The 24,619-nt window shown below is 41.0% G+C and overlaps 2 protein-coding genes across 13 annotated transcripts in view; one reads left to right on the top strand and one right to left on the bottom strand.

Moving 5' to 3' along the window:
- Cpne2 (copine 2) overlaps nt 1-617 on the top strand; it is a 42,866-nt gene extending 42,249 nt beyond the window's left edge. For all 3 annotated transcript variants that reach the window (XR_002394371.2, XM_087206169.1, XM_004843182.4), the window contains one exon: nt 80-617. Coding sequence is in view for 2 of the 3 variants with exons in the window: in XM_087206169.1 (XP_087062295.1) it covers nt 80-187 (108 nt within the window). In the remaining variant the exon portion in view is untranslated. The remainder of the gene's footprint in view (nt 1-79) is intronic.
- Nucleotides 618-3,553: 2,936 nt separating this feature from the next.
- Nucleotides 3,554-24,619, bottom strand: part of Psme3ip1 (proteasome activator subunit 3 interacting protein 1) — a 38,627-nt gene continuing 17,561 nt past the window's right edge. For 9 of the 10 annotated variants that reach the window (XM_021257016.2, XM_087206209.1, XM_021257012.2 and 6 more), the window contains 4 exons: nt 22,559-22,692; nt 18,546-18,610; nt 17,706-17,807; nt 3,554-6,142 (listed from right to left, as the gene is read on the bottom strand). In XM_021257016.2, coding sequence (XP_021112675.1) covers nt 5,925-6,142; nt 17,706-17,807; nt 18,546-18,610; nt 22,559-22,692 — 519 coding nt within the window. In that variant the 3' untranslated portion in view covers nt 3,554-5,924. The remainder of the gene's footprint in view (nt 6,143-17,705; nt 17,808-18,545; nt 18,611-22,558; nt 22,693-24,619) is intronic. The other variant, XM_021257010.2, reaches the window with a different exon arrangement.

Here is a 24,619-nt window from a genome sequence, read left to right as displayed (position 1 = left end):
TCTGGGTGCTGTACCTCTCCCAACTTCTGTTCATTAACCCTTGTTCTCTCTCCTCCCTACCCTATCCTGAACCCTGCAGGCAGCAAAAGAGACTCTAGCCAAAGCTGTCCTGGCGGAGCTGCCCCAACAAGTTGTACAGTACTTCAAGAATAAAAACTTGCCCCCCACCAACTCGGAGCCTGCCTGAGCCTGTCCCCAGCAGCAGCAGCATGCCACCTTCCCCAGGAACATGCACGCTCACTCTGCTTCCTCGTGGGTGGTCTTTTTTTTTAACCAATCCACAATTTTATTTTTTACAACCGGACCTCTGCCCCCACCCACCCCAGCCCAGCTGGGCTTCCTGTGTTGGAGTCAGCTGATGATGCTTCCAGGCCAAACCAGCAAACCAGCTTCTCCCAACCCCCCATAAGTATTGAATGTACTTTGTATAATTTTAGTGGAATTGTTATTAAAGAGAATAAAATTTTTACAGTCATAACTGGCTCTTCCCAAGTAACTAGCCACAGAAAGGAACATGTCCCTAGTGCACACTTGGTGTCATTGCCTGCACCCAATTCCTGTTTTTTATACTGTATGTCCCATTTGTTACACTCAGGGTAATAAAGGAGTTTCAGATGTCCCTGTTTCAGTCAGCTCCTTCAGTGGGGACTCCATGGGTTAAACATCACTGGAAGATCCTTTCCCCCTACTCAACAAGCCTATGGAGCTGGTGTAGTCACTTCTGTGTGGAACCTGCATTCCCTTGACAGCAGTGAAACTGGTACAGAATGTGGCACTGTACACAGTGATATTTGTGCATGAGTAGAATTTGCAAGCCCAAACCATTATCTGGGATGTCCAGCCAACCCCTACTTCCTCCCTTTCCTCTTCCTTTTGGGCCACACTATGACCTATGTTCCTCCAGACCCCCAGTTAGACAGCAGTTACTGCCACCCACTTGGTCCCTTCCTCTGGGTCTCCTAGGCCTTGTAGTCTGAAGTGTGCAAGAGCCTCTTTGGCCTCAGGACCTCAACAGGGTTAGGATTAGGCCTCCATCCCTGCTGTTTGTACTGCATTCCCCTTTCTGGACACAGGCCCAACTTTACGAGAGCAGCCAGAGGACCACTCCCTGGAACCATCTGATCTCCCAGTTCCCTCTCTTGCACATAAAAAACACCCCTCCCTATTTCATCTACCTCTTCTGAATTTCCAGTCAGCCCACGACACAGGCTGATGTGTAACCAGTAACAGCTAACATTCTGTTAAGCAGTTTCCAGCTCCCTGAAGAGTGCTTTGCAGGTGTGTGTGTGCATGCTAGGTGAGTACTATGCCACTGAGCTACATCCCCAGCCCTACCTAAGATATATCTTGATGAACTGTTCCAACAACCCCTGACCAGACCCACTTCAGATTCATGGAAGCACGTGGAGCAGCACATCAGGCCTACTCAAGGCAGAGCACAATACATATATATCTGGCTGACTCTGTGCCCACACTGATTCTGCTGCATCCAGTGCCTTCCTGAAGCCTTCAGGAAGGGAGGCTCTGCGAGGGCTTCTTCTGTTGAAGCTGCTAACTGATGGCCTTGTCCCTCCACTCCAATTATCCCCACCCACTCTCCTTACTAGTGGCCTGCTCCAACTGGGCAGGACCAGGCAGGTCCCATCTGCAGGTGCCCAGCAAGCTCGGGAGCCAGTTTAGCTGGTGGGAATGTGTGAGGGGCACCCCAAGCTTTCTATCCTGTGACTTCTGTAGCCACCAGGAACCACTGAACCATGGTTAGGGACTCTTTCCCTTCTCTCAGAGGGCTGCTGGCATGCACAGAACCCTGATTTGTGGACGAGCCTTCAGGAAGGGAGTGCCTCCACTATCCAGGCCATGTGGATGGAGCCCAGTACAAGCACATCCAGCTCATTTTGGTTCACTTGCCTGGCCAGCTACCAGACCAACATTAGCACAAGACTGCCTGTTTACTCATTTGGTAGCTGAAGTGACTAGTGGATGTCACATCCAGGGGGATCTGCGCTGCTCCAGCCTGGAAGAATCAAGTCCAATGTCCAAAGGCCTCTCCAGGAGTCCATCCCCAGTGTTCACACTCCTACAAACCAGGTGTGGGCCACAACTGCCACTTCTGAAAGGCCTCACATAGCGGAAGACTCAGGCCCTCCTGCTGTATGCCCCCTCTGCCTGAGACTACAGCAGTAAGTCAAGAAGGCTCTGTACTCCTGACTGGCTCCAATCTACAGGAAAAATAATGTGCTTAAACTTTCAACAAGGGTGCATTGTTTTTTTTAAAACACCAAGCCTTGATGCTACTGCTTGGCTCTTCCACATGGACAGCAGACTAAAAGGCAGACTTATTATACATGACAGCAAGACTCCACCCTGGCCTGGAGACTGGCATTTGTTTAAAACATGCACTGACGTCACAAAAAGCTAGACTTAAAAGCTCAAATGACAGTTCTTGTTCTGTCAGCTAGCTGTCAGCTGCCAGGCAAGTCACTGAGCCACTGGGAATTTTGGTTTCCTGTATTAAAATATAGAGAAAGAATGCTTCACAGGATCTTTTGCAGAATGAAAGACACAACCATCCACTAAAATAACACAGAGATGTCCTAAGCTGCCTAACACATCCATAGCAGTAGGTACCGAATGAGAGATCAACACGAGGAACAATGATGTGCATGATTACTGAATGAGAAAGAGAGCAGGTCAGCCTACAGCATAAAGCTCAGGTGAAGACTTTTCTACAAAGCTTTCCTCCAGTGCTAGGGCCACATTCTGCTCAGCACTGCTGAGACTCCCTCTCCCCTACACCATTGCTCCAGCAGGTAAGAGAGCAAACCTCCAGCCCTTGCCAGCATCACTAAGGCATGAACTTGAGACTGGCTCCTTGTGTTCAACCTGTGACTGCAAAAGCGTTGCCAAGATTCCAGCCTCCCACTGAGCAGAACTTGCATTACATCCTGGCATGTGTAACCAGGCTGGGCACACCAGGAAATCAAGAAAACACCCAGGTCCAAATGGCTGTGCACTGCCACCGAGTTCTCCTTGTTTTTCTGGAGGGGCTTAAGATGACAGCTGAGCCATATACCCATGGCTAGGACACTTGAGCCAAGGAACCGGGTGCGCCAGAGCAATTAACATTTAGCAGAGGCTGTATGCTGTATAGTGGTGGAGCACTGACAACCAGATCTGACCCTTTGGGATTTCAGCATTCTAGCTAACTGAGGAATGCCAGTGTGACCAACAGGCCCGCATAAGCCCCACTAATGCATTCTCTGACACCCCACTCAGAAGTGGAGAGGCCCATGGAAACAGCACTAATGAATCCTGCTACTGTCTTACTGAGCAGCAGGTGACATACCAAGCAACTTATCTACATTTTTTTCTACCTTCCCCAGGAAGACTGTGGCACCATTCCTGCTTCCCAAGGAGGAAAGTGAGGCCCCTCTGGACCTTGTCCAAGTGACACACAGCCAGTGAATGTCTGGCTCTAAGTTCAGCATCAGTAGTGTATCTGTGCAAGGTGGAACGAGGTTGAGTTCCCAGGGAGGAGAAGCTGCAGCAGCGGGATGGTCCAAAGCAAATGGAGTTTATCTCTTGAGTGGGAAGAGGGCAGTGCAAAAGGAAGCACTCAGGATACTTTAAATCATTTCTAGCTTACTTAGAATACGTAATACAATGCAAAGGTTATGTAAATAGCTGTTACATGCTGTTTAGACAATAAAAAATGTGCATGTTCAGTATAGACACGATTCTTTTTTCAAATGTTTTCAATCTGTAACTGGTTGAATCCAGAAGCAGAACTAGTCAACTTGGAGAGCCAACTGTACTACATTTTTTGGTTTTAAGCAGTGTTTCCTTCCATAACCACGAGGTCTACTCTGGATGCTTCCACAGTCCACTTCCCCTGTTAAGTACAGACCCTCCTTTGCTACCCATGGTTTCTACAGAAGCTGTTTCAGTTCCAAGGCTCTATGCTGATGGGCACAACAGACTACAATGAAAGGACCACAGGGACTTAATCTCTCCTGAGCACAGATCTCTCAGTCTGAAGACTCAATCTGTGATGGGAGACCTGGAGGCCCAGGATGCAGCCCAGGAGAAGCAAGAGCTCCTTCTCTGACAGATTTATTCACTTTGAAGTTCCTGTATGGTTTTAATCTCTGCAACCCTTTGTCAACTTCTTCGAACATCAACAGAGGCCACGAGGTACAGTAATGGCCTCTGCAAAGTCAAACCACATAAAGATGGTGACTTTGATTCCTTGGCCTGCCTCCTGAAATGATTCCAGGTTTCTCTTGGTACGTGCTGCAATCATGACAGCACAATTGCAGGAACAATGAAGCATCGAGGCAGAAGGTGCCTACACAGTTTTACCTAAGCGTCTTGTTTGTGAGAATGGAGGTGATGCACCCATATTGTCAGGAACAATTAACACTGAGAAGTCCTGAAAAGAAGGCAGAATTCACAAGGCATCAGTTACGGGTGAGGGGAAGCCACCATCTGCCAGTGGGGCACCAGAGTACTGCCAAACTGGAAAGGGAAAAGAAGTGGGTTGGATGAAACCCAGAAGCCTCTCTGCCCACATTAAAACTGAGTAGCTTCTCTGCCTGCCAGCATCACAGTGTCAACACATTCTGTGTGTGTCTCGCTCAGTCTCACACCCGAGGAAGCAGAAACAATTGATGCAGAAACCAAGGGAAAGAAAGAGCTGTACAGGCTCACTCTCCTGAGGCAGGGGGACATTCAGATTGTTTTAAAGCTCATGTCCACCTCTTCCCTGAGGACTCCATATCCTCTCTTCTACACACCTTCCTCTCACCCACTCAGGGCTGAGCCCGGTTCCCTCTATGAGACAGAGGGGGCACAGCTCCTCTGGCTCTTGGCTGCCTGTGGCCTTGGACCTGCTGTTTGGGAAAGGAAAGGGCAGTGGGCCAGTGGATAAAAGAAATGTGCTAGGGCAGCACCTTTAGACTTGCAGTGGCTTCCACAGTTAAAAGCCACAACTATAATAAGCATGAAGCAGAGATGTGCCTCAGTAGGGTGCTGAGCAGTCATAACATGCAAGTGTGCCCCTCAAGTTTGGAGTATTCAGATTGCAGAAGCTGCTAGAAAAGTCATCTCGCTGACATACACACCAATGGTTCTGGTTTCTGGCCATGTTAAATAAGGCCACTGCTTGTTTCTCTAAGGTTTAAAATCTTAAACTAAATCTTTTATTTCAAAATCAAAAACAAAATAATTTGCAAGGCAGAGAAAAGATCTGAATAGAAGATAAAAGCTTGCTCATTACCAGCCCATTCCTATACAAATGAGGTTGGATGGAGAGAGGAAAGGAGTGGCCAACAGTAAGGCAAACTTCACAATGAAGGCTGGTGTCAGTCAACTGACATCCCTGCAGATGGACTTCATTATCTTTACTTAGCACACGACATCACGACATCAAGGAGGGCTTAGATCCAGGGAAGTGCTCCATTTCCCCACTGGTCAGCTTTGTCTCCACATGCTCCACAATGCAGTCGAACTGAACAACACATTTGTCTACAATAAACTTTAAATAACACCTGTGCAACAACTGTGCTTGCTTCTGGTGCTGTTGGGAAAGGAAAAAGAGAAACAAGAAAGCAACAAAACCCAGCAGCACCCTCTGCTAGCTAGCTGTGCAGATCCTCCCAGGCAGAGCTTTTGCGGGCCACACCCACCCTACCAAGTCAGAGAAGAACAGGCAGTGGGACCGGTATGGTCATCTGCACTACAGCAGAAAGGAGACCAAACACAGTTCTGGCCACAAGTGATCTGGCACATTTTTAGGTGAGATTAAAAGTGTCACGGTGTGCATAGGGGGCTGGCAAAGGAGTTTTTTGGAGGGAGGTAATGCCTGGAGGCAAAATGGACGGTCTGACCGTTCTAGGGGGAGCTCCCTGCAGGAAGGATAGGAGCTAGGGTGCCTCCAGGAAGGTGTTGGTTCGGAAGATGGAGGAGACGATCTTCCCTGTGGCATTGATGGTGCCTTCACTGTCTGAGCTGGACTCAGAGTCGCTGCTCCCCGAGTAGGCTCCCAGGCCTGGAAGGATGCCGATGCAGACAGCGGCGGGTGGGCAGTGAATGGATGGGCCACTCAGGGAGGTACTTCCAACCGATACACAGGATGGGGCCTCTGCAAAAAAGAGGATTTTTATTCATAACCTTTCAAAGATGAGGGGTCCTTATGTACATGCTGGGCATTGGGGCTTTACCCCCAGAAATCATCAGGCCTGCAAACAACCCTGTGCAGTCAAGACCCTTGTCAGCCTCATTTTACAGATAAGGAAAATGACAAAGGAAGTGAGGCTCCAGGAGGTGAAATGCCTTCTCAAGGTCAAGAGGCAAAGGTAGGACTTTACTCTGAGTCTGACTACATGCTTGTTCCCCACCAGCTCTGGGCTGGAGAACAAACACCTTGCAGTGCTGCCCAGGGGGGTTTACTTCCCTGTCCTCATAAGAGGGACCAGTGTTTATATTATTCCCTACTCACTCTCAGGGCACAAGATGGACATGTAGAGATAAAAGGCTTCCACCTGTTCTCAGTGTTCAGAAACACTGAGTAACGTTAACAAGTCCTCAGCATATGACACCATCCCATACTTGTGCCAGCTCTGAAGGCCAAACATAAGCTGCAGAAAAACACTTTATTAAGGAGGGCTGCTTTTCTCTGATGGAGGACACAAGCTATTATGAAACTGATTTAATACAACTTTTGCCTTCATGTTCCTCTTACAACTGAGAAAACTGAAGCCAGTTAGGTAACATTTTAAGATCAAGCACAATGTCACCAAATATCTGGGGCTCTTTTCTTTCCCGAAAACCCACAGTTACCCTTACCACTCAAAGGACAGAAAGCTTCAATCTAGAAAATGTAGGATTTGAAGGGTAAAGGAAAGCACTCCACTCCATTCTGTCTTCCTTCTGAATGTTTCCAGCCTCATTTAATCACTATCACAAACTGCTATGTAGGTATTATCTCCATTTGCTGGTGAGGGGAGTCAAATGACTTGGCAGGCTTATAGGCTACTTAGACTAGAAAACATTTAACTAAACCTGAATCAAATGATACTGTGCTAAAACGATACAGAGCTCACTGGAGAATAAGGATTAGACTGCACAAGTCACTGCGTCGGTCTGATAAGCACAGCATCTTCTGGGCTTGCCTTTGATACACCATCATCTCACATATGCAGACATCTTAAATAGATGTGAAAGGATACATGGTTCCATGCATATGAAACCAGGAGTCTGTAAAAAATACCACCAAGAACCTGAATGTACCATCTTAAGGCCAATGCGCAGAATTCAGGGGCTCAATGTGTATGCCTGTCTTTGTAGGTTGCTCCAACCAAGGAGAAAGAAACTGCTAATGATAAACAATGTTAACACATGCAGATACCAGAAAGTAAAAAAATGGCAGACGATGATAGAGATGTCAAAAACATGGTTATAAGGCAAATATCTGCAACAACATCACAAAAGCTAATGTCTCTAAGATTATAAAGAATTATAATCTGTTAAAAAATCAACAACTGAACAGAAAAGCAGATAAAAGACATCAACAGTTCATAGAAGAGTACACATGTGAACTAAGTAATACATTAGGAGGGACCACATGAGGAATAGCTAACTTTATATGCTGCTGAAGGAATATAGAGAAATCTGGCAATAATCTTCAAATTTAAACGATGTTCATAAGAGAACATTCACTGCAGCACAATTTGCAGTAGCAAAATGTCCATTAATAGGCAGCTGGCTAAGTAATGGACTCCTATTCAGCCATCAAGAAGAAAGCATCTCGGGCGGGGTTGTGGCTCAGGGGTAGGGTTCTTGCTTAGAATGCACCAAGTTCCATCCCTAGCACTGCAAAAAAAGAAACAAAACAAAGCATCTTTGTCTGTACTGGAATTGAATGATCTCCAAGATACTGTGCTAAAAGAAAAAGGCAAGGAGCAGAACAGCGTATATAAGTTATAATTTGGGGGAAGGAGGCACAACCATGCATATGTATGACAATGTCAGCAAAAATACATTCAAAACTGGTTACTCTAGGAGAATAAACTGATGATTTCCACACTCTTTGGGGGCATGACATCAAGCTATATCATTTATTACTTAAATATTCATTGTTGTTATGCATGACAAATAGAAGGATGATTTTAGTATTCTGGCAGAAAAATTTGGTTGTTTTAAAAATAAATATCTTATAAAGGTATGTGGTTCATTTACTTAGAAAACTAATTTATGGCTGGGCATGGTGGTGCACATACATAATCTCAGCTCTTGGGAGCTGAGACAAGAGGATTAGAAGTTCAAGGCAAGTCTGGGTTGCACAGCCAAATGCTATCTCAAAAGAGTGAGAGAGAGAGAAAGAGAGAGAGAAAGAGAGGAAAAAAAACCCAAACAAAAAACACTAATTCATGCGAAAGTCATTCAGTGAAGTATACTGTTTTATCAAGTGTTTCAAGTGTGAACTGGATTTAAGGGGCTGAGAAAAGAAAGAAAAGTTCAGAATACCTGTAAGGATAAGAGCTGGCCTAAAGGAAGGATAGAAGCCAGCTACTAAAATGTGTGACCAAGGAATCTGGACCACTGTGGCATCATTAGGTTAAGTGAAAAGACAAAAACTCCCAATTACGTAGGAAGTTTTAAGAAAGAAAAGAGACTTCAACTCTGACAAATTTCATTCCAAAAGCAGTTAACTGTCCAAAGAGAACAAAATGGTGCCCTCTGATCTCACCCATTTGGTGAGGTTTCCTGCCAACTTCTGCATTTGCTATACCTCACTGTCATACCAAATTAACACAAAAAATTATTACTAGAGAATATTCTTGGGACTCAGGCAGATGTGTGACTTGAGAGTAGATGGGGCCAACTTGTGCATTCACTGGCTCTGCTCAGGCAGGTCTTTAGGGGGAAGCTGAATCTATCAGGATCCCAGATAGCTTCTGAGGGACCAAGCAGAAAATCCTCCTTCTGCTGAGGACAGTCTCAGAAGTAAGCTTCAGGGAACATCATTCTTATGAGGCCTAATGTCCCAGTAAAGGAAGATATTTCTGGCTTAGCTTCTGCAGCAGAACGCAGGGGTAGGAAGAAGGCATTCAGAATGACAAAAAAGATGGCTCTGAAATACAAGTATTTGTCTGAGCTGGTTCAAGGAAGCCACAGTTCTCCTTTCCACTTTCCTTTCCTTTCTACCAGAGAGTAAACATCAGATACAAGGCAACTAGTTTATTAGTTGAAATGAGTTTAAAATTCTTATGAAGTCAGGTGTGTGTGTGTGTAGCTATTAAGATGACTTAAGATACTGTTAAGATGGCAATATTAACAAACAAATCTACAGAGTCTTACAAGTTCTATCAAAATTTCAGCTGCTTTTGCAGAAATCAACAAACTGGTCCCAAAATTCAAATGGAAATCAAAAGGACTCCAAATAAGCAAAACATTCTTGAAAAAAAACAAGACTCACACTTCTCGATTTCAAAACTTACTACAAAGCTTCAGTGATGAAGACTATGTGGTAATGGTATAAGGACAGACATAAAGATAAATGAAACAGAAAAGATTCCAGAAATAAACCCATATATTTAAAGTCAACTGATTGTCAACAAGAATGCCTTGACAGTTTGTTGGGAGAAAAATTAATCTTTTCAACAAGTACTGCCAGGACAAAAGGATATCCCTATAAATGAAACTGGACCCCTACTTTATGTTATAACAGAAATAAACTTGCCAGGCGTGGTGGTGCACTCCTGTAATCCCAGAGGCTGAAGCAGGAGGACTGTCATGAATTCAAGGCCTGCCTAGGCTACGTAGTGGATTCAAGGCCAGCCTGACCTACACAGCAAGATCCTGTCTCAAACAACAACAACAACAACAAAAACTAAACAAAAACTAACTCAAAATGAATCAAAGACTGGATGTAAAAACTAAAATTAAAAAACTCTTTGAAGAAACAGGCATAAATCTTCATGACCACAAATTAGGCAATGGTTTCTTATGTATGATACTTAGAGCATAAACAACAAAGAAAAATTGATAAATTGGATGTCATCAAAATTAAAAACTTTATGCTCCAGAGAGCACTATGAACAAAGTAAAAACCAACCCAGAAAAAATACTTGCAAATTATATATCTAATAACTATCAAGTATCCTTACCACTCAACAATGAAAAGATAAATAACTCAATTTAAATTTTTGCTAAGCATCTGGTAGATATTTCTCCAAACAAAATGCCCAATACATGATGCTTAACATCATTAGGGAAATACAAATCAAAATCACAATGAGATACTCACGAGGATTTAATTTTAAAAAGACAGTAACAAGTGTTGAAAAAGACCTAAGAACCTGGAACCCTCAGATACAATGTAAAAACAGGGTAGCTACTTTGAAAAATAGTTTAGCAGTTCTTCAAGAAGTTAATCATAGAGATACTGTATGACCTAGTAATTCTACTTGTAGATACACATCCGAAAGACTGAAAAGAGGGCGTTACACAAAAACTTATACATGAATATTTATGGCAGCCTGATTAATATTAGCCAAAAAATAGAAACAATACAAATGCCCATCAAATAATGAACTATAGTATATTATACAATGGATCTTGTTCAGCCATTAGTAAAACACATTAATTCATATTACAACATGAACTTTGAAAATATTATATTGACTGAAAAGCCAGACACAAAACACCACATATTGCATGATTTCATTTATATGAAATGATCCAAAAAGGAGTTTACTGAGACAGAAAAAATAGTGGTTGCCACTGGCTGACGAGAAGAAGGAATGGGGAATAACCACTAACAGTAGGGTTTCTTCTGGGTGTTGAAAATGTTTTGGAAACAGGTAGTGGTAATGGTCATACAACCTTGTGAACATGCTAATAGCCACATAACTATATTTCTTTAAAGGGTGAATGCTATAAATTATATTTCAGTATTTTTTTTTTTAAGTTTCATGAAGTTGGGCATGGTGGCATTCTTGTAATCCCACTCTCTGGGAGGCTGAGGTAGAAAGATCACAAGTTCAAGCCCAGTCTGGGCAACTTATCAAGATCCTGTTTCAAAATAAATTTTAAAAGACCTGCAGATACAGCTCAGTGTGTAGGCCCTGGGTTCAATCCCCAGTACTGCAAAAAAAAAAAAAAAAAGTTGTCATGAGCCAGATACAATGTTTAGTCCTTGCTTAGATTCGAACTTTAAAAACAAAATTGCTAAGAAAACATTTTTTGAAATAATTGGGCAAAATGAATACTAACTTTACATTTGACATTTGGTAATTACTGTGATTATTTTAGATATGATCACGGTATTGCAATTGATAAAAAAAAAGGCAAAAAAGAACTTACTTTTCAGAAACACATACTGGAGAATTAGGAAGTGAAATGATAACTGGGATTTGTTACAAAATATATTACAGTTGGGGAGGTATAGCTTAGTGTAGAATGTTTGCCTAGCATGTGCAAGGCCCTGGGTTTGATTCCTTAACACTGCAAAATAAAATATACATTTAAAAATATACATTTGTTGATATAGGGCTGAAGATTTAGCTCAGTGGTGCCATAACTGCCCTGCAAGTGCAAGGTCCCGAGGTCAATCCCCGGTACCAAAAAAAAATTGTCGATAGGGGGTCATTACACTGTTATTTTGATTTTTAAACGTTTCAAATTATCTATAATAAAGTAGTTCTAAAATATGTATTTATAATTGCTTGTACATACATAAAACAGGTCTGGATGGAAACACAAGAAATGTAAAATACTATTTCTCTGTGGAAAGAACTAGATAGAAGAGGGATCTTGAGTGCAAAGGAGTTTTCACTGAGGGTCCTATTTAAAAACAGGTTTTAAAATAATAATAATGAAATAAAAATAAAAGGTTTTACAGCAAAAGAGTAACAGTAACAGTGCACTATCCCTGATGCTCTACACAAACATTTAAAAAAGCATCCTTTTTTATTTTTATTTTTATTTTTCTTAAATTCTTTTATTGGTACATTTTAGGTATACAACACAATTACATTTCTCATTGGGAACTTGTACCTTTACATGATGCATCTTGGTTCTTATTTTTTCCCCATTCCTAGCCCTCTCTCTTCACCCCCTCCACCCTTCCCTATTTACAAAGACTTTATTTCCATTTTTTCCATTTCTCAGCATTTTTCCTTTCCCTTCTTTTCTTTCCCCTGCCCTTCCCACTACCCCTACCCCTTTGGAAATTTTCTTCCTATTTTGCATTATTGATTATTCATTCTAATCATTGGTACACTTTAGGTATACAATATAATGACATTCATCATTGGAAATTTGCACCTTTACATAGTCTCTCTTGGTTCTTATTTTTCACCCCTGTCCAGCCCTCCCTTCAACCCCTCCATTCCTATTTACAAAGATTTTGTTCCTATTTTTCCATTTTCTCATATTACTTCCATACCCTTCTTTCCTTTCCCCTACCCCTCCCACTTCCTTCCCCTTTGCCCCTTTTCTTCCTATTTTACATTACCTATTATACATTTTAGTCCTTATTTACACTTACAGTTTCTCACACCAGAGAAACTATTTGGTATTTATACATGTGTGTCCTATTTCACTTAAGAGTATCGCCTCAATGTGCATCCACTTAGCTATAAATGTCTCTAATTTCTCATTTTTTATGGCTGAGTAGTACTCCATTTTATTAAAATACCACATCTTCTTTATCCAGTCTCCAGTTGATGGGCATTTGGGCTGTTTTCAAGTTTTAGCTATCACAAACTGTGCTGCTACGAGCATGGATGCACATATATCACTGTGGTATGATTCTTTTAATTCTTTGGGGAAGATCCCCAGCAGTGGAATAGCAGGGTCAAATGGGACTTCCAGTCCTAGTTCTTTGAGGTATCTCCATACTGATTTCCACAGTGCTTGCACCAGTCTACACTCCCACCAGCAGTGGAGCAGGGTTCCTCTTTCCCAACAGCCCTGCCAGCATGTTATTGGTTGATTTCATGATAGCAGCCATTCTTTCTGGTGTGAGGTGGAATCTCAGCATTGTTTTCTTTTGCATCTCTCCAATGACCAGTGATGTTGAACATTTTTTCATGTATTTGTTATTTCTATTTCCTTGTCTGAGAAATGTCTGTTCATTTAGGATGCCCATTTTCGGATTGGGTTTTTAAATTTGGGAGGTCTGATCTTTTTCAGTTCTTTATAGATTCGAGATAGTAGGCCTTTGTCTGAGGAAGAGCAGGTGAAGATTTTTTCCCACATTGTGGGTTGTCTCTTCACAATGCTGGTGGTTTCTCTTGCTGTGCAGAAGCTTTTTAATAAGAGATCCCACTTGTTGATTGTTTGTGTTAGTTCACAGGCAACTGAGGTTTTGTTCATAAAATCTTTTCCTACACCGATGTCTTCAAGAGTTCTACCTAACCTCTGTTCCAACTGGTTCAGAGTTTCTATTTTAATATTTAGATCTTTAATCCATTTTGATTTTAGTTTAGTGCATGTGGAGAGATACAGGTCTAGTTTTAATCTTTGGCAAGTTGAAACCCAATTTTCCCAGCACCATTTATTAAAGAGGCTATCTTTCCTCCAGTGAGGGTGTTTGGCTCCTTTATTGAAGATAGGATGGCCGAGTGTGTCTGGAGTTGCTTCTGCATCTTCTAATCTGTTCCACTGGTCCTCAGGTCTGTTTCTTTGCCAGTACCATGCTGTTTTTATCACAGTAGCTTTGTAGCATAGTTGCAGGTTGGGGATTATGATAGCCCCTGGCATGTCTCTGTTACCTAGAATTGCTTTTGCCATTCTGGGTCTCTTCTTGTTCCAAATGAATTTTTGGATTGTTTTCTCAAGGTCCATGAAGTATGCTGCTGGGATCTCAATTGGAATTGCATTGAATCTATATAGCAGTTTTGAAAGTATGGCCATTTTCACTATATTAATCCTTCCTACCCAGGAGCAGGGGATGTCTGTCCATTTTCTGATATCATCTTCAATCTCTCTTTTCAGAGTGCCATAGTTTTCAGAGAAGAGGTCTTTGATTTCTTTTGTTAGGTTGATTCCTAGCTATTTCAGTTTTTTAGATGCTATTGTGAAAGGAATTGTTTGCCCTATTTTTCTCTCAGTAAGTCTGTCATTGCTGTAGAGGAAAGCTATTGATTTTTGTGTGTTGACCTTGTAACCAGCTACTTGACTGAATTTGGTTATTAAGTCTAGAAGACTTTTGGTGGAGTTCTTGGGGTCTTCTATATAGAGTATCATGTCATCTGCAAATAATGACAATTTGACTTTATTTCCTATCTTTATTCCTTTTATTTCTCTTGTCTAATTGCTGTGGCTAATGTTTCCAAAACTATATTGAACAAAAGTGGTGATAGTGGACATCCTTGTCTTGTTCCTGATTTTAGTGTGAAGGATTTCAGTTTTTGACCATTTAGTATGATATTGGCTGTTGGTTTTTCATAGATGGCTTCTATCAGTTTGAGGTAGAGACCATCTATTCCAATTTTTTGTAGGGTTTTTATCATAAATGCATGTCGGATTTTGTCAAATGCTTTTTCTGCATCTATGGAGATGATCATATGGTTTTTGTCCTTGGCTCTATTCATATAGTTTATTACATTGATTGATTTGCACATATTGAACCATCCCTGCATCCCTGGGATGGATCCCACTTCATCAGGGTGTATGATCTTCTTGATGAACTTCTGCATTCTATCTGCCATTATCTTATTAAGGATTTCTGCATCTATGTTCATTAGTGAGATTGGCCTATAGTTCTCCTTTTTGGTTGAGTCTTTCTCTGCTTTGGGGATCAAGGTGATGCTTGCTTCCAGGAATGAATTTGGGAGTATTGCTTCCCTTTCAATTTCATTGAAGAGTTTAAACAGTAGGGGCAGTAGTTCCTCTCTAAATGTCTTGTAGAATTCAGCAGTGAAGCCATCAGGACCCGGGCTTTTCTTAGTTGTCAAGTTTTTAATTACGTTTTCAATTTCATTGGTTGATATTGGGTTGTTTAGAATTTTTAGGTCTTCTTCGTTCAACTTTGGTAATTCATATGTATCTAGGAATCTGTCCATTTCTTCTGTGTTTTCCATCTTACTGGCATATAGGTTCTGGAAGTAGGTATTGATGATCCTCTGGATTTCTGCTGGGTCTGCTGTCATTTCACCCTTTTCATTCCTAATTGCATGGATTGGGGCCTTTTCTTTCCTTTTTCTGATAAGGTTGGCTAAGGGTTGTCAATTTTGTTGATTCTTTCAAAGAACCAACTCTTGGCTTCACTGATTTTTTGTATTGTTCTCTTAGTCTCCATTGCATTGATTTCTCCTCTGATCTTTATAATTTCCTCCCTTGTATGAGCTTTGGGTTTGTCCTGCTCTTCTTTTTCTAGAAGCTTGAGGTTCAGCATCAGGTTGTTTAATTGGGCTCATTCTGTTTTCCTAATATGCATATTCACTGCTATGAATTTCCCTTGTAAGACTGCTTTCATTGGGTCCCATAGATTCCGATATGTTGTATTGTCATTTAATTGAAGGAACTGTCTGATTTCTTCTTTAATTTCCTCTATGACCCTCTGGTTATTCAGAAGTGTGTTGTTCAATTTCCAAGTGTTTATGTAATTTTTCAAGTTTCTTTTGCTATGGATCTCCAATTATATCCCCCTATGGTCTGATAATATACAGGGGATAACTTCAATTCCTTTGCACTTAAACATGTTCTATGTGTGAGTATGTGCTCTATTTTTCAGAATGACCCATGTGCAGCTGAGAAGAATGTGTATTCTGATTTTGTGGGGTGGAAGACTCTGTAAACATCTGTTAAGTTCATTTCTTCAAGAGTCTGATTGAGTTCTAGTATTTCATTACTTATTTTTTGTCTAGTTGATCTATCTATTTGTGACAGTGGGGTGTTGAGGTCCCCCACTACAATTGTATTAGTGCATATATGACTTTTCACATCCTTTTTTGTTTTATATAGCTGGGCGCACTAGTGTTTGGTGCATAGATATTTATGATTGTCATCTCTTCCTCTTGAATTCTTCCCTTTACAAGGATGTAGTGTCCTTCTTCATCTCTCTTAATCAGTGTTGGTTTGAAGTCTACCTGATCTGCAAAAAGGATAGCTACTCCTGCTTTTTTTCAGGTTCCTGTCACATGGAGTATTGTTTTCCACCCTTTAACTTTTAGTCTATGAGTTTCCTTTTGAATGAAGTGTGTTTCTTGTATGCAGCATACTGTAGGATTTTGCTTCTTGACCCATTCTGCCAGTCTATTTCTTTTGATTGGTGAACTGAGATCATTAACATTGATGGTTATAACTGAAATGTATTGACTTGTCATTGCTATGACTTTTTCTTTTTGTTGGGTTCTCCCCCTTTACATTTAATTTCTTGTCATGCCAGATGGGTTCATTCTGCTTTGCTTCTTGGGGTTGTGATCCTCAATGTCTGTTCCTAGGATATTGTGTAAAATTCTTTGGAGTGCTGGTCTGGTATTCATGAAGTTCCTAAGGTGCTCTTTGTCATGAAAGTATCTTATTTCTTCATCAATTTTGAAAGATAGTTTTACAGGGTACATCAATCTGGGTTGGAGGCTGTTTTCTTTTAGGGCTTGGAAAATATCACTCCAAGCTCTTGCCTTGATGGTTTGTGTTGAGAAGTCTGCTGTGATTCTGATGGGCTTTCCTTTGTATGTGATTTGTTTCTTTTCTCTGACTGCTTGTAGAACTTTGTTCTTCTGTTGAGTTTCTGGAATCTTAACAATTATATGCCTACCTGTAGATTTTTTTTGACCAAGGCTATTTGGAGTCCTATATGCCTCACTTATCTGTATGTCAAGTTCTTTTCCCCTGCTTGAGAAGTTTTCTGCCATTACTTCTGTGAAGAGTTTATGTCATCTGCACTCTCTCCTGTTTTTTCATTGACTCCAATCAGTCTTATGCTATTCTTCTTTGCATCATCTAGCAGCTGCTGGATTGCTTTCTTGTGTTCTCTTATAATTTTGAAACAATTTTTCTTTTCCTGGTTAGTAATTGCAATCTTATCTTCTATATCTGAAATTTTGTCCTCACATTGGCTCATTCTGCTGTGTAGACTTTCAATGGCGTTTTTCATGTCCTGGAAATCTATTTGCATCTGTTTTATGGATTCCATTTGTTTCCTATGTTGGGATTCCATCATGTTCCTCAGCTCCTCTCTAGATTTATTAATCATGTCTTGCACTAGGTGCACAATTTCTCCTGTTATCTGAGAAATTATTTCTGCTTTCATTTTTTCCAGATCCCCTTTTATTGCCAGTTCAGTGGGTCCAGGTGGTTGAGTATCAGAGTGTTCCATCTCATTTCCCTTTGGGGTTGCTGTAGGTGATGTGGGAGTCTGGTTTTGAGACTTATTTATGTGTTTTCTCATTTCGACTTGGGGGCTGGGGGGAGGGGTGCTGTTGACATCTGTACAGCTCACCTCCTCTGACCTGGGAGAGGTGGGCCAAGGGCTGGGAGTGGCAGTAGGGATGGTGGCCCAAAAGCCCCTTCCTCTGGCCCAGGAGCGGCAGGATGGCGGCTCAGAAACCCCTACCTCTGGGCCGGGGTGGCAGGACAGATGGCAGCCCAAAAGCCCTTTCCTCTGGGCTGGGAGCAGCGGGAGGGATAGTGGTCGGGCAGCCCCTTCCTCTGGATCAGGAGCAGTGGGACGACGGCTCAGAAACCCCTACCTCTGGGCAGGAATTCTTTAAATGCTGAGAACTTGATTAGCTCCAGTACAGTGGTCTGGTGGTCCGGTGTCCTCTGCGTCTTTGTAGTGTGGAACCAGGTGGCTGTACAGAGAAGAGGCCAAAGGGGGGGGGGCAGTGGATTGCTGCCAGGGCGCAGGCTGATTCAGTGTTTTCAGCATGACTGGTGACCTCGGGACCGCCCATTTTTTATTTTTTAAGAGAAATAAATGTAAGCCCTGTTTATAGATGACCCACTGAATTTAGCTCAGAGTCTTGATCCCACAGGGAGTCAGATGTAGAACTGAAAACAGACTACTGACTTCTCCATCCCTAATCCGACCCTCAGGAATATCCTCCCTCACTTACAACTTCATTCCATTTAATACAGAGAGGTTTCTTCACATGAAAGGAACCACTAAAGAAAGTGTACTCCTGGAGACTGTATTAAGCTTCTAGGCCTAGTACACTCCAACAATCAGCAGGAGCCAGGCATTCTGCCTCCCACAGGGAGCAAGCCCAGTGAAATCAAGAAACTTGGCATTTGGAGGAGACAGAGGAAAAACTCTTTGTGACCAGAGGTCATCTAACCAGGGATTTGTAAGCAGTCCTGGGAAAACACAACTGTCATTTATGAGCTCCATTGGTTTCTAACACAATATTTTTGCAGGCCAACTGACATAGTCTTGGAAATCAATCTTGCCTGGTATAAAACAGTTGGGCAAATGAAGTTTAGGTAGCTTGTTTGAAGAGAGAAAGACATGCATCCATTCACAGATACACTGCGTTCAGCCCTTTACCGTGGTTCATGTGTACCATGGAAAAAGAAAGTCTGCCACCCACCTTGACTCTTGTCATCTGGATCAGAGTCCGGTTTCAGTCTTTTCACACTATTGCCACTCTCTGAGCTGTAATAAAAAACACAGTGATTTGAGCTATGTCCAATCTGGGAATTAAAACCATATATATGGGTCTTAGGCAACCTGCAGGAGGCTCTGAAGGAGGCCTGTGAGGCTCTGAAATGAAAAGCCTTCATTTTAGGTTCTTAATCTCCTCGAATTATAAAATTCATTACAAAGTCAAACTCCTGACAAATCCAAGGGGTGACGCATGTAAACCTTTGATTGTCATTTTTATCATTCAACCTGGTTAGAACCACAGATACATTTTAAGAATATTTGGATACTATTCACAAATGACAAAAATTTAGTTATTAAAGATAGAAAAAAACATCTAGAATAAAATACTAAAGATTCTTTCACTAAAATAATGTACTTCGGGCCGGGGATTTAGCTCAGTGCTGCTGTTGCTTGCCTCGAAAGCACAAGGACCCGAGTTCAATCCCTGGTATCCCCCAAAAATAAAATAAAATAACGTACTTCAACAAAGAAACAAAAACACTTTCACTAAAATAATATACTTCAACAAAAAACCAAATTATCCCAGAAGGAAGGCCTGAGTTCCAGAAGGAAGGGATAATATACAATGAAACTGGCAAATGCAAACCGAAACAATCATCTGTATTAAAAAAAAAACAACAAATTTGTGGTGTTAAATATGACTATATGATCAAAAGCAGGTGTGGTGGTGCATGCCTGTATTCCCAGCACTGAGAAGCTGAGGCAGGAGGATCACAAGTTCGAGCTTAGCCTTAGCAACTCAGTGAGACCCTGTCTCCAAAAAAAAAAAAGGAAAATTAAAAAAATAAAAGAAAATGAAAAAAAGGGCTAGGGATGTAGCTCAATATTTAGGTTCCAGAGTCAATCCTCAGTACTGCCAAAAAAAGAAAAGAAAAGAAAAATGAGATTTTAAAATCTGAATCATTTTTTAAAAAGGAATATAGGGGCCGGGGATATAGCTCAGTGGTTTCGCCGCCTGCTGCACAAGCACAAGGGCCCAAGTTCGATCCCCGGTACCAAAAAAAAAAAAAAAAAAAAAAAAGATGGCAGAAATTACTTTTAAAAAGTAAAAAGACAACATTAAGATGGTAGAAATTATATAAAAAATGTTAATATAGACAACTAGAAAAAAGATTGAGAAAATAAATTTAGAAGCAGCTATTTATAAGAGATGCATCTGAAAACTTATTGAAAAACAAAACAACTTAATAACTAGAAAGGTTAAAAGTAAAAAGAATGGAAAACAGAGGTACCATACAGCTAGGGATGGTGCCACATGATTGTAATCCCAGCCCTTGGGAGGCTGAGCCAGGAGGATTGCCAGGCCAGCCTGGGCTACATAGCAAGATCCTCTCTCAAAAACTCAAACAAAAACAAGAGGTACCATGGCAAATACTACAGAGATCTGGGGTAACTCATGTTAATATTAGGAAAATAGGCTTTGAAAGCAAAAGCATTATAAAAGATACAGCTTACTTAATAAGATTTGATTTGCTACGAAGAAATAACAATTCTGAATATGTATACATCTGATTAATGCATCTAATATACTCAAAATATATATTCAACAAAGAGAAATCAAGAAATCACTATGATACTGGAAAACTTTTAAATATTTCTCTCAAGCATCAATAAGGCAAGTAGATAAAATACAGCACATTCAACAATAGAATAAACAAACCTGACTTGTTGCATCTAAATAAAATCCAGAAGGGGCTGGGGATTTAGCTCAGTGGTTCTGCCACCTGCCTTTCAAGGACAAGGTCCCGAGTTCAATCCCCAGTACCAAAAAAATAAATAAATAAATAGATAGACAGATAGATAGAATCCAGCACCAATAATTATAAAACATTGATTCTCCTCAAACTTACTTGGAACATTCACAAACATTAACTTCAGGAATGAGTGACAAAGTCTAAACCTACCTCAAAAAAATCAGTATATACAAACCACAAGGCAATTGTTCAAAATCAGTAACAAAAGATGAATATGATACTTAATAGCCTCTAAGATTCCATTAATGGTAAGTGTTAAGATGTGGCAGAGAATCACATGAACTAATGAAATACAGTTAAGTTACCTCAATATGGGAATTTAAAAATATATTTCTAAATTATTCCCAACTCAAAGTTATCAGTAGAAACTTAAAGTTTAGAAAGAAATACAGAATTTGTATCCAGTGAAAGCTGGGGAACATTTATAGCTCTGGATGCTAACTGAAAAGGCTGAAAATGAATGAGCCAGGTATATGACAGCTGTTTATAACAATAAATAAGAATAAACTTGACGAAAGCAAAAGACATCCTTTTGAAGAAGGTATGAAAAAAGTGCTTGTTTTGTTTTTATGCCTCCTACACACATACACTAGCGGCTTCTAGACTTTCACCAGGCATCAGAATCATCCTTGGAACAATACAGATTCCCATACTTCACTCTAAACTTTCTGAACCAGAATTAATGTGAGGCCTGGGGATCTACAGTGCTTTTTTTTTTTTTAAGGGTCTTGCTATGTAGTTTAAGCTGGCTTCAATTCACTATGTACCCAGGCTGGCCTTGAACTTGCAGCAATCCTCTTGCCTCTGCCTCCTGAGTGCTAGGATTACAGGTGTGTGCCACCTTGCCTGGTAGGAAATGTACATTATTCACAGACTCCCGGGAGATCTAATAAGGCAGTGTAGATCAGGAGGAACTCTTGCCCTCGGAGGTTGATTTGTCACAAAGCAACATTAAATGATGTAGTTTCAAAACCCAAGAGGGGTTCTATGCAGATCTCCAGGTAAGTTAGCAGAGACCTTTCTAAAGGTGATCCAAAGACTAAGTAAGGGAGACAACACCCATCCTGCACCAGCTAGAGCCCTTGGTTTGCCCAGTCCAATAAGAGTGAGCCAGGTCCCAAATCCTGGTAAGACATTGGAAGTTAGGAGCTTACATGAGATCTTGAAAGAATCTGTGGCTTAGCAGACCCTTTTCAGGCTACACATTCCTCTTCTCTGCTGCTGTTCCATGATGACATTTTTACATGTAGGCAATGTTCCCAGGAACATCTGCAGCAGATGATGTGCCAAACAGCAAGACTGCATCAACACACTCTCTTCAAAACATGTGGCCACTTGCCAACATATCACACTGATTTTCCTAACAGACTGCTCTTAAACTTAACATCTTTCTCCCATGGTCTGGTTAGTCAAACTAAAATGACCATATTCAATCACTCCAGTACCATTTCAAGATTCAGAAAGAAAACATGACGAAGTGCTTAGCAAAAGCTCTAGGTAATGCTACCACATCAATCAAACTGGGCCACAGCCAGGTCCATAACCCTGTCCCAGCTGTCAGGTTCTTTCAGTGTCTTTGCAGCAGCTGTTCCCTCTGCCTGAGAGGTTCTCTCCCTTGCCTGCTTGTCTCCTACCCAGTATCTTTCTAATGTCTTCCCTAACTTCCCCAGCATGAGCACATGCACCTGCCAGGCAGAGCTGTGTTCCTCTTCCTGCGCTTATTATCCCATGTAATCCTTTCACAGGACTTGCTATCTTATTTGCCTTAAAACACAGAGGCTCCAATACTGAACTCCTGCTTTATCACTGTGTGACCTTGGACAAAAGTTCTCAACCTCTGAGGTTCTGGGTCTTCTCGTTTGTAAAACAGGGCTTATAACAATAATTCATAGAACTGGTGAGATGAATAAATTACATCATTCACAGGAAGTAGTTAACAATGCCTGACATATGGAGGTGCTCAATGAAGAGCTATTATTATGTTGGTGGAATAAATGATCAAAGAGACAAGGGTCAAAGGCTACAGAAGATGCCAAATCTGGAAAAAGACTGAGGTGAATACACTGAAGAACTTCACAGAGACTTGTGCTAAGTGATCACCTGGTCACTGGTAGAACTGGTTACCATTATAAGTGGCACTGCAGAGCACATGCAGAGGGATTTACTCTAAGAGCTGGCTAACCTCTTATGCTTCACAGCTCCTGCCAACAGCTTTGCCTGGGAGAACTTGTTCTTGGTTTCTATTGGTTTCACAGGCAGTTTCTTCTCCACTTCCTTCTTGTTTTCTGCAGAGATTCCAACCTTGTTGAGATTACTGTGAGTTACAGGTTAAGGGTCAAACTAAGCAAAACAAAGAGCTGCCCCAGGGTGACTGTAAATCATGAGAAGGGTGACAAATATAACCCAATGGCCGTTTGGTGGTACCATGTAATATCTGGCCTACTTACCCCCACCAAAGACTCCTCCCTCATTCTGCCAGTCAAATCCAGCTTGAGACATAGTCCCCCCTTTGCCCCAGTCCACTGAGTGAGGCACAGTAGATGCCCAGGAGCTGGGTTTTAACATTTTCTTAAGGTGCTTTTAATGAGAAATGCTGCGCAAACATAACTCAGGAACTGGAGGTTGTTTTAAAAGAATAAACAGAACATGTCACATTATCTTTCATTCCTGATGTCAACCTGTGGTTCTCAAGGTCTGTCACTTTCTATTGCTCTCTCCACCAGCTCCCTCCTGTTTCTTTTCTGCCCCTTTTCACAACTTGACAACAGATAAATACACATTCACATTCAGGTGCAAGTTCTTAAATTGCAGTAGTGCCTTACTGGAACAACAGTGACATCTAGTGCCCAAGAAAGCTAAGTAGCCCCAAAGAGAGAGTAGACATAGGGGATATATAGTTGAGGTTATCTATGTCTGAGCAATACAGAAAGCAGGGTACCAGAAATATGGACATTCTCATTCTGATCATTCTTTGAACACTAACTGTTCTTACAGGTGATGGTTACTTTCAACAGATCCAGTATTTGGTGGGGGATTATGCATAATGCTCAGTATTATTCTGAGTTCCATCAATTTAATGTTTTTAAGGTCATCATGGAAACATGTTAGTACCATATGTTCATTTTTATAAAAAATAGAACAGATATTTCATTTTTCTAGCAGGGAATGCCTACAAGCATTAGCATGTGTGATTTTCACTTACAGCTCCAACACAAAGGGACAGAAACTCTGAAGGAAAACTCTCAGTATTATATATTTTAAAGTAAAACAAAAATAGAAATATATAACAAAAGCATCAATACCAGGACACAAAAAATAACATTTAATTTTTTATTCTTTTAAGATGAGAGGATGGCAGTATCTTTTTATACACATCCAAAGCCTAAGATTTTTCTCCCTTAAGTCTCCCTCCTCTCAAAATGCTTTAAAAACATAAATATACCGCAAAAAATCTCAAGAAGTTCATTAGATGGGGCATAGTTTTAAACACTCATAATACTGCTAAATATTTAACCTAAAATATTTAATAATAAATAGTTTAACATAAGAGGGAACTAAAGTTCTGTTGTTTACATGGCACAAAACACAATTTACTTGTATTCAAAAGTATAAAGTATCAGATTATAAAATGTATCATGTGATAATTATCAAAGCCAAAAGCCAGCTCCTAATCTAATAAACCAATGCCTACTCCTCCCCTTCTTATCTCAACGAGGCTCTGGCTACTTCTACATTTGAGATTAGTGCATTATACCTCAGCAGCGGCTGGTAAGCCTGCTTTTCTTCACTTTTTCTAGACAGTCAGAAATTCTCAAGTTTAATTAATTAAAGCCAATAGCCCTTGGAGCATCTTCAATGCTCTACTGCACTGTTACCAGGACAGAAAAGTTTCTCTTCTCTTTCCTTTTAGTTAGAAGTTGAAAGGCATCCAACTCAGTCAGCCAGCATAAAACAAGACATAATTCAAGTAAAAGTGTAATTACTGTATTTCCCTATAGGAAAAAAATTTTTTTAAAATGTTATTACAGCCAGGCATGATGGTACATGCCTCTAATCCCAGCACTGAGTAGGCTGAGACAAGAGGATTGCTATAAGTTCAAGTCCTTGAACTCTAGCCTGAGCTACATAGCAAGACCCTGTCTCCAAAAAAAATAAAATAAAATAAAAAAGTTATTACAGGACTGGGGATGTAGCTCAGTGGCAGAGCATGTGTTTGGCATACACAAGGACCTGGACTAAAGCC

Source organism: Heterocephalus glaber, unplaced genomic scaffold (assembly GCF_053883595.1).
Source record: "Heterocephalus glaber isolate CG9 unplaced genomic scaffold, H.glaber_assembly_v1.0 deba00000071, whole genome shotgun sequence".
Taxonomy (NCBI): Eukaryota; Metazoa; Chordata; class Mammalia; order Rodentia; family Bathyergidae; genus Heterocephalus; species Heterocephalus glaber.
Note: the sequence above shows the minus strand (reverse complement) of the source record. Positions and strands in the feature narration are given on the sequence as shown.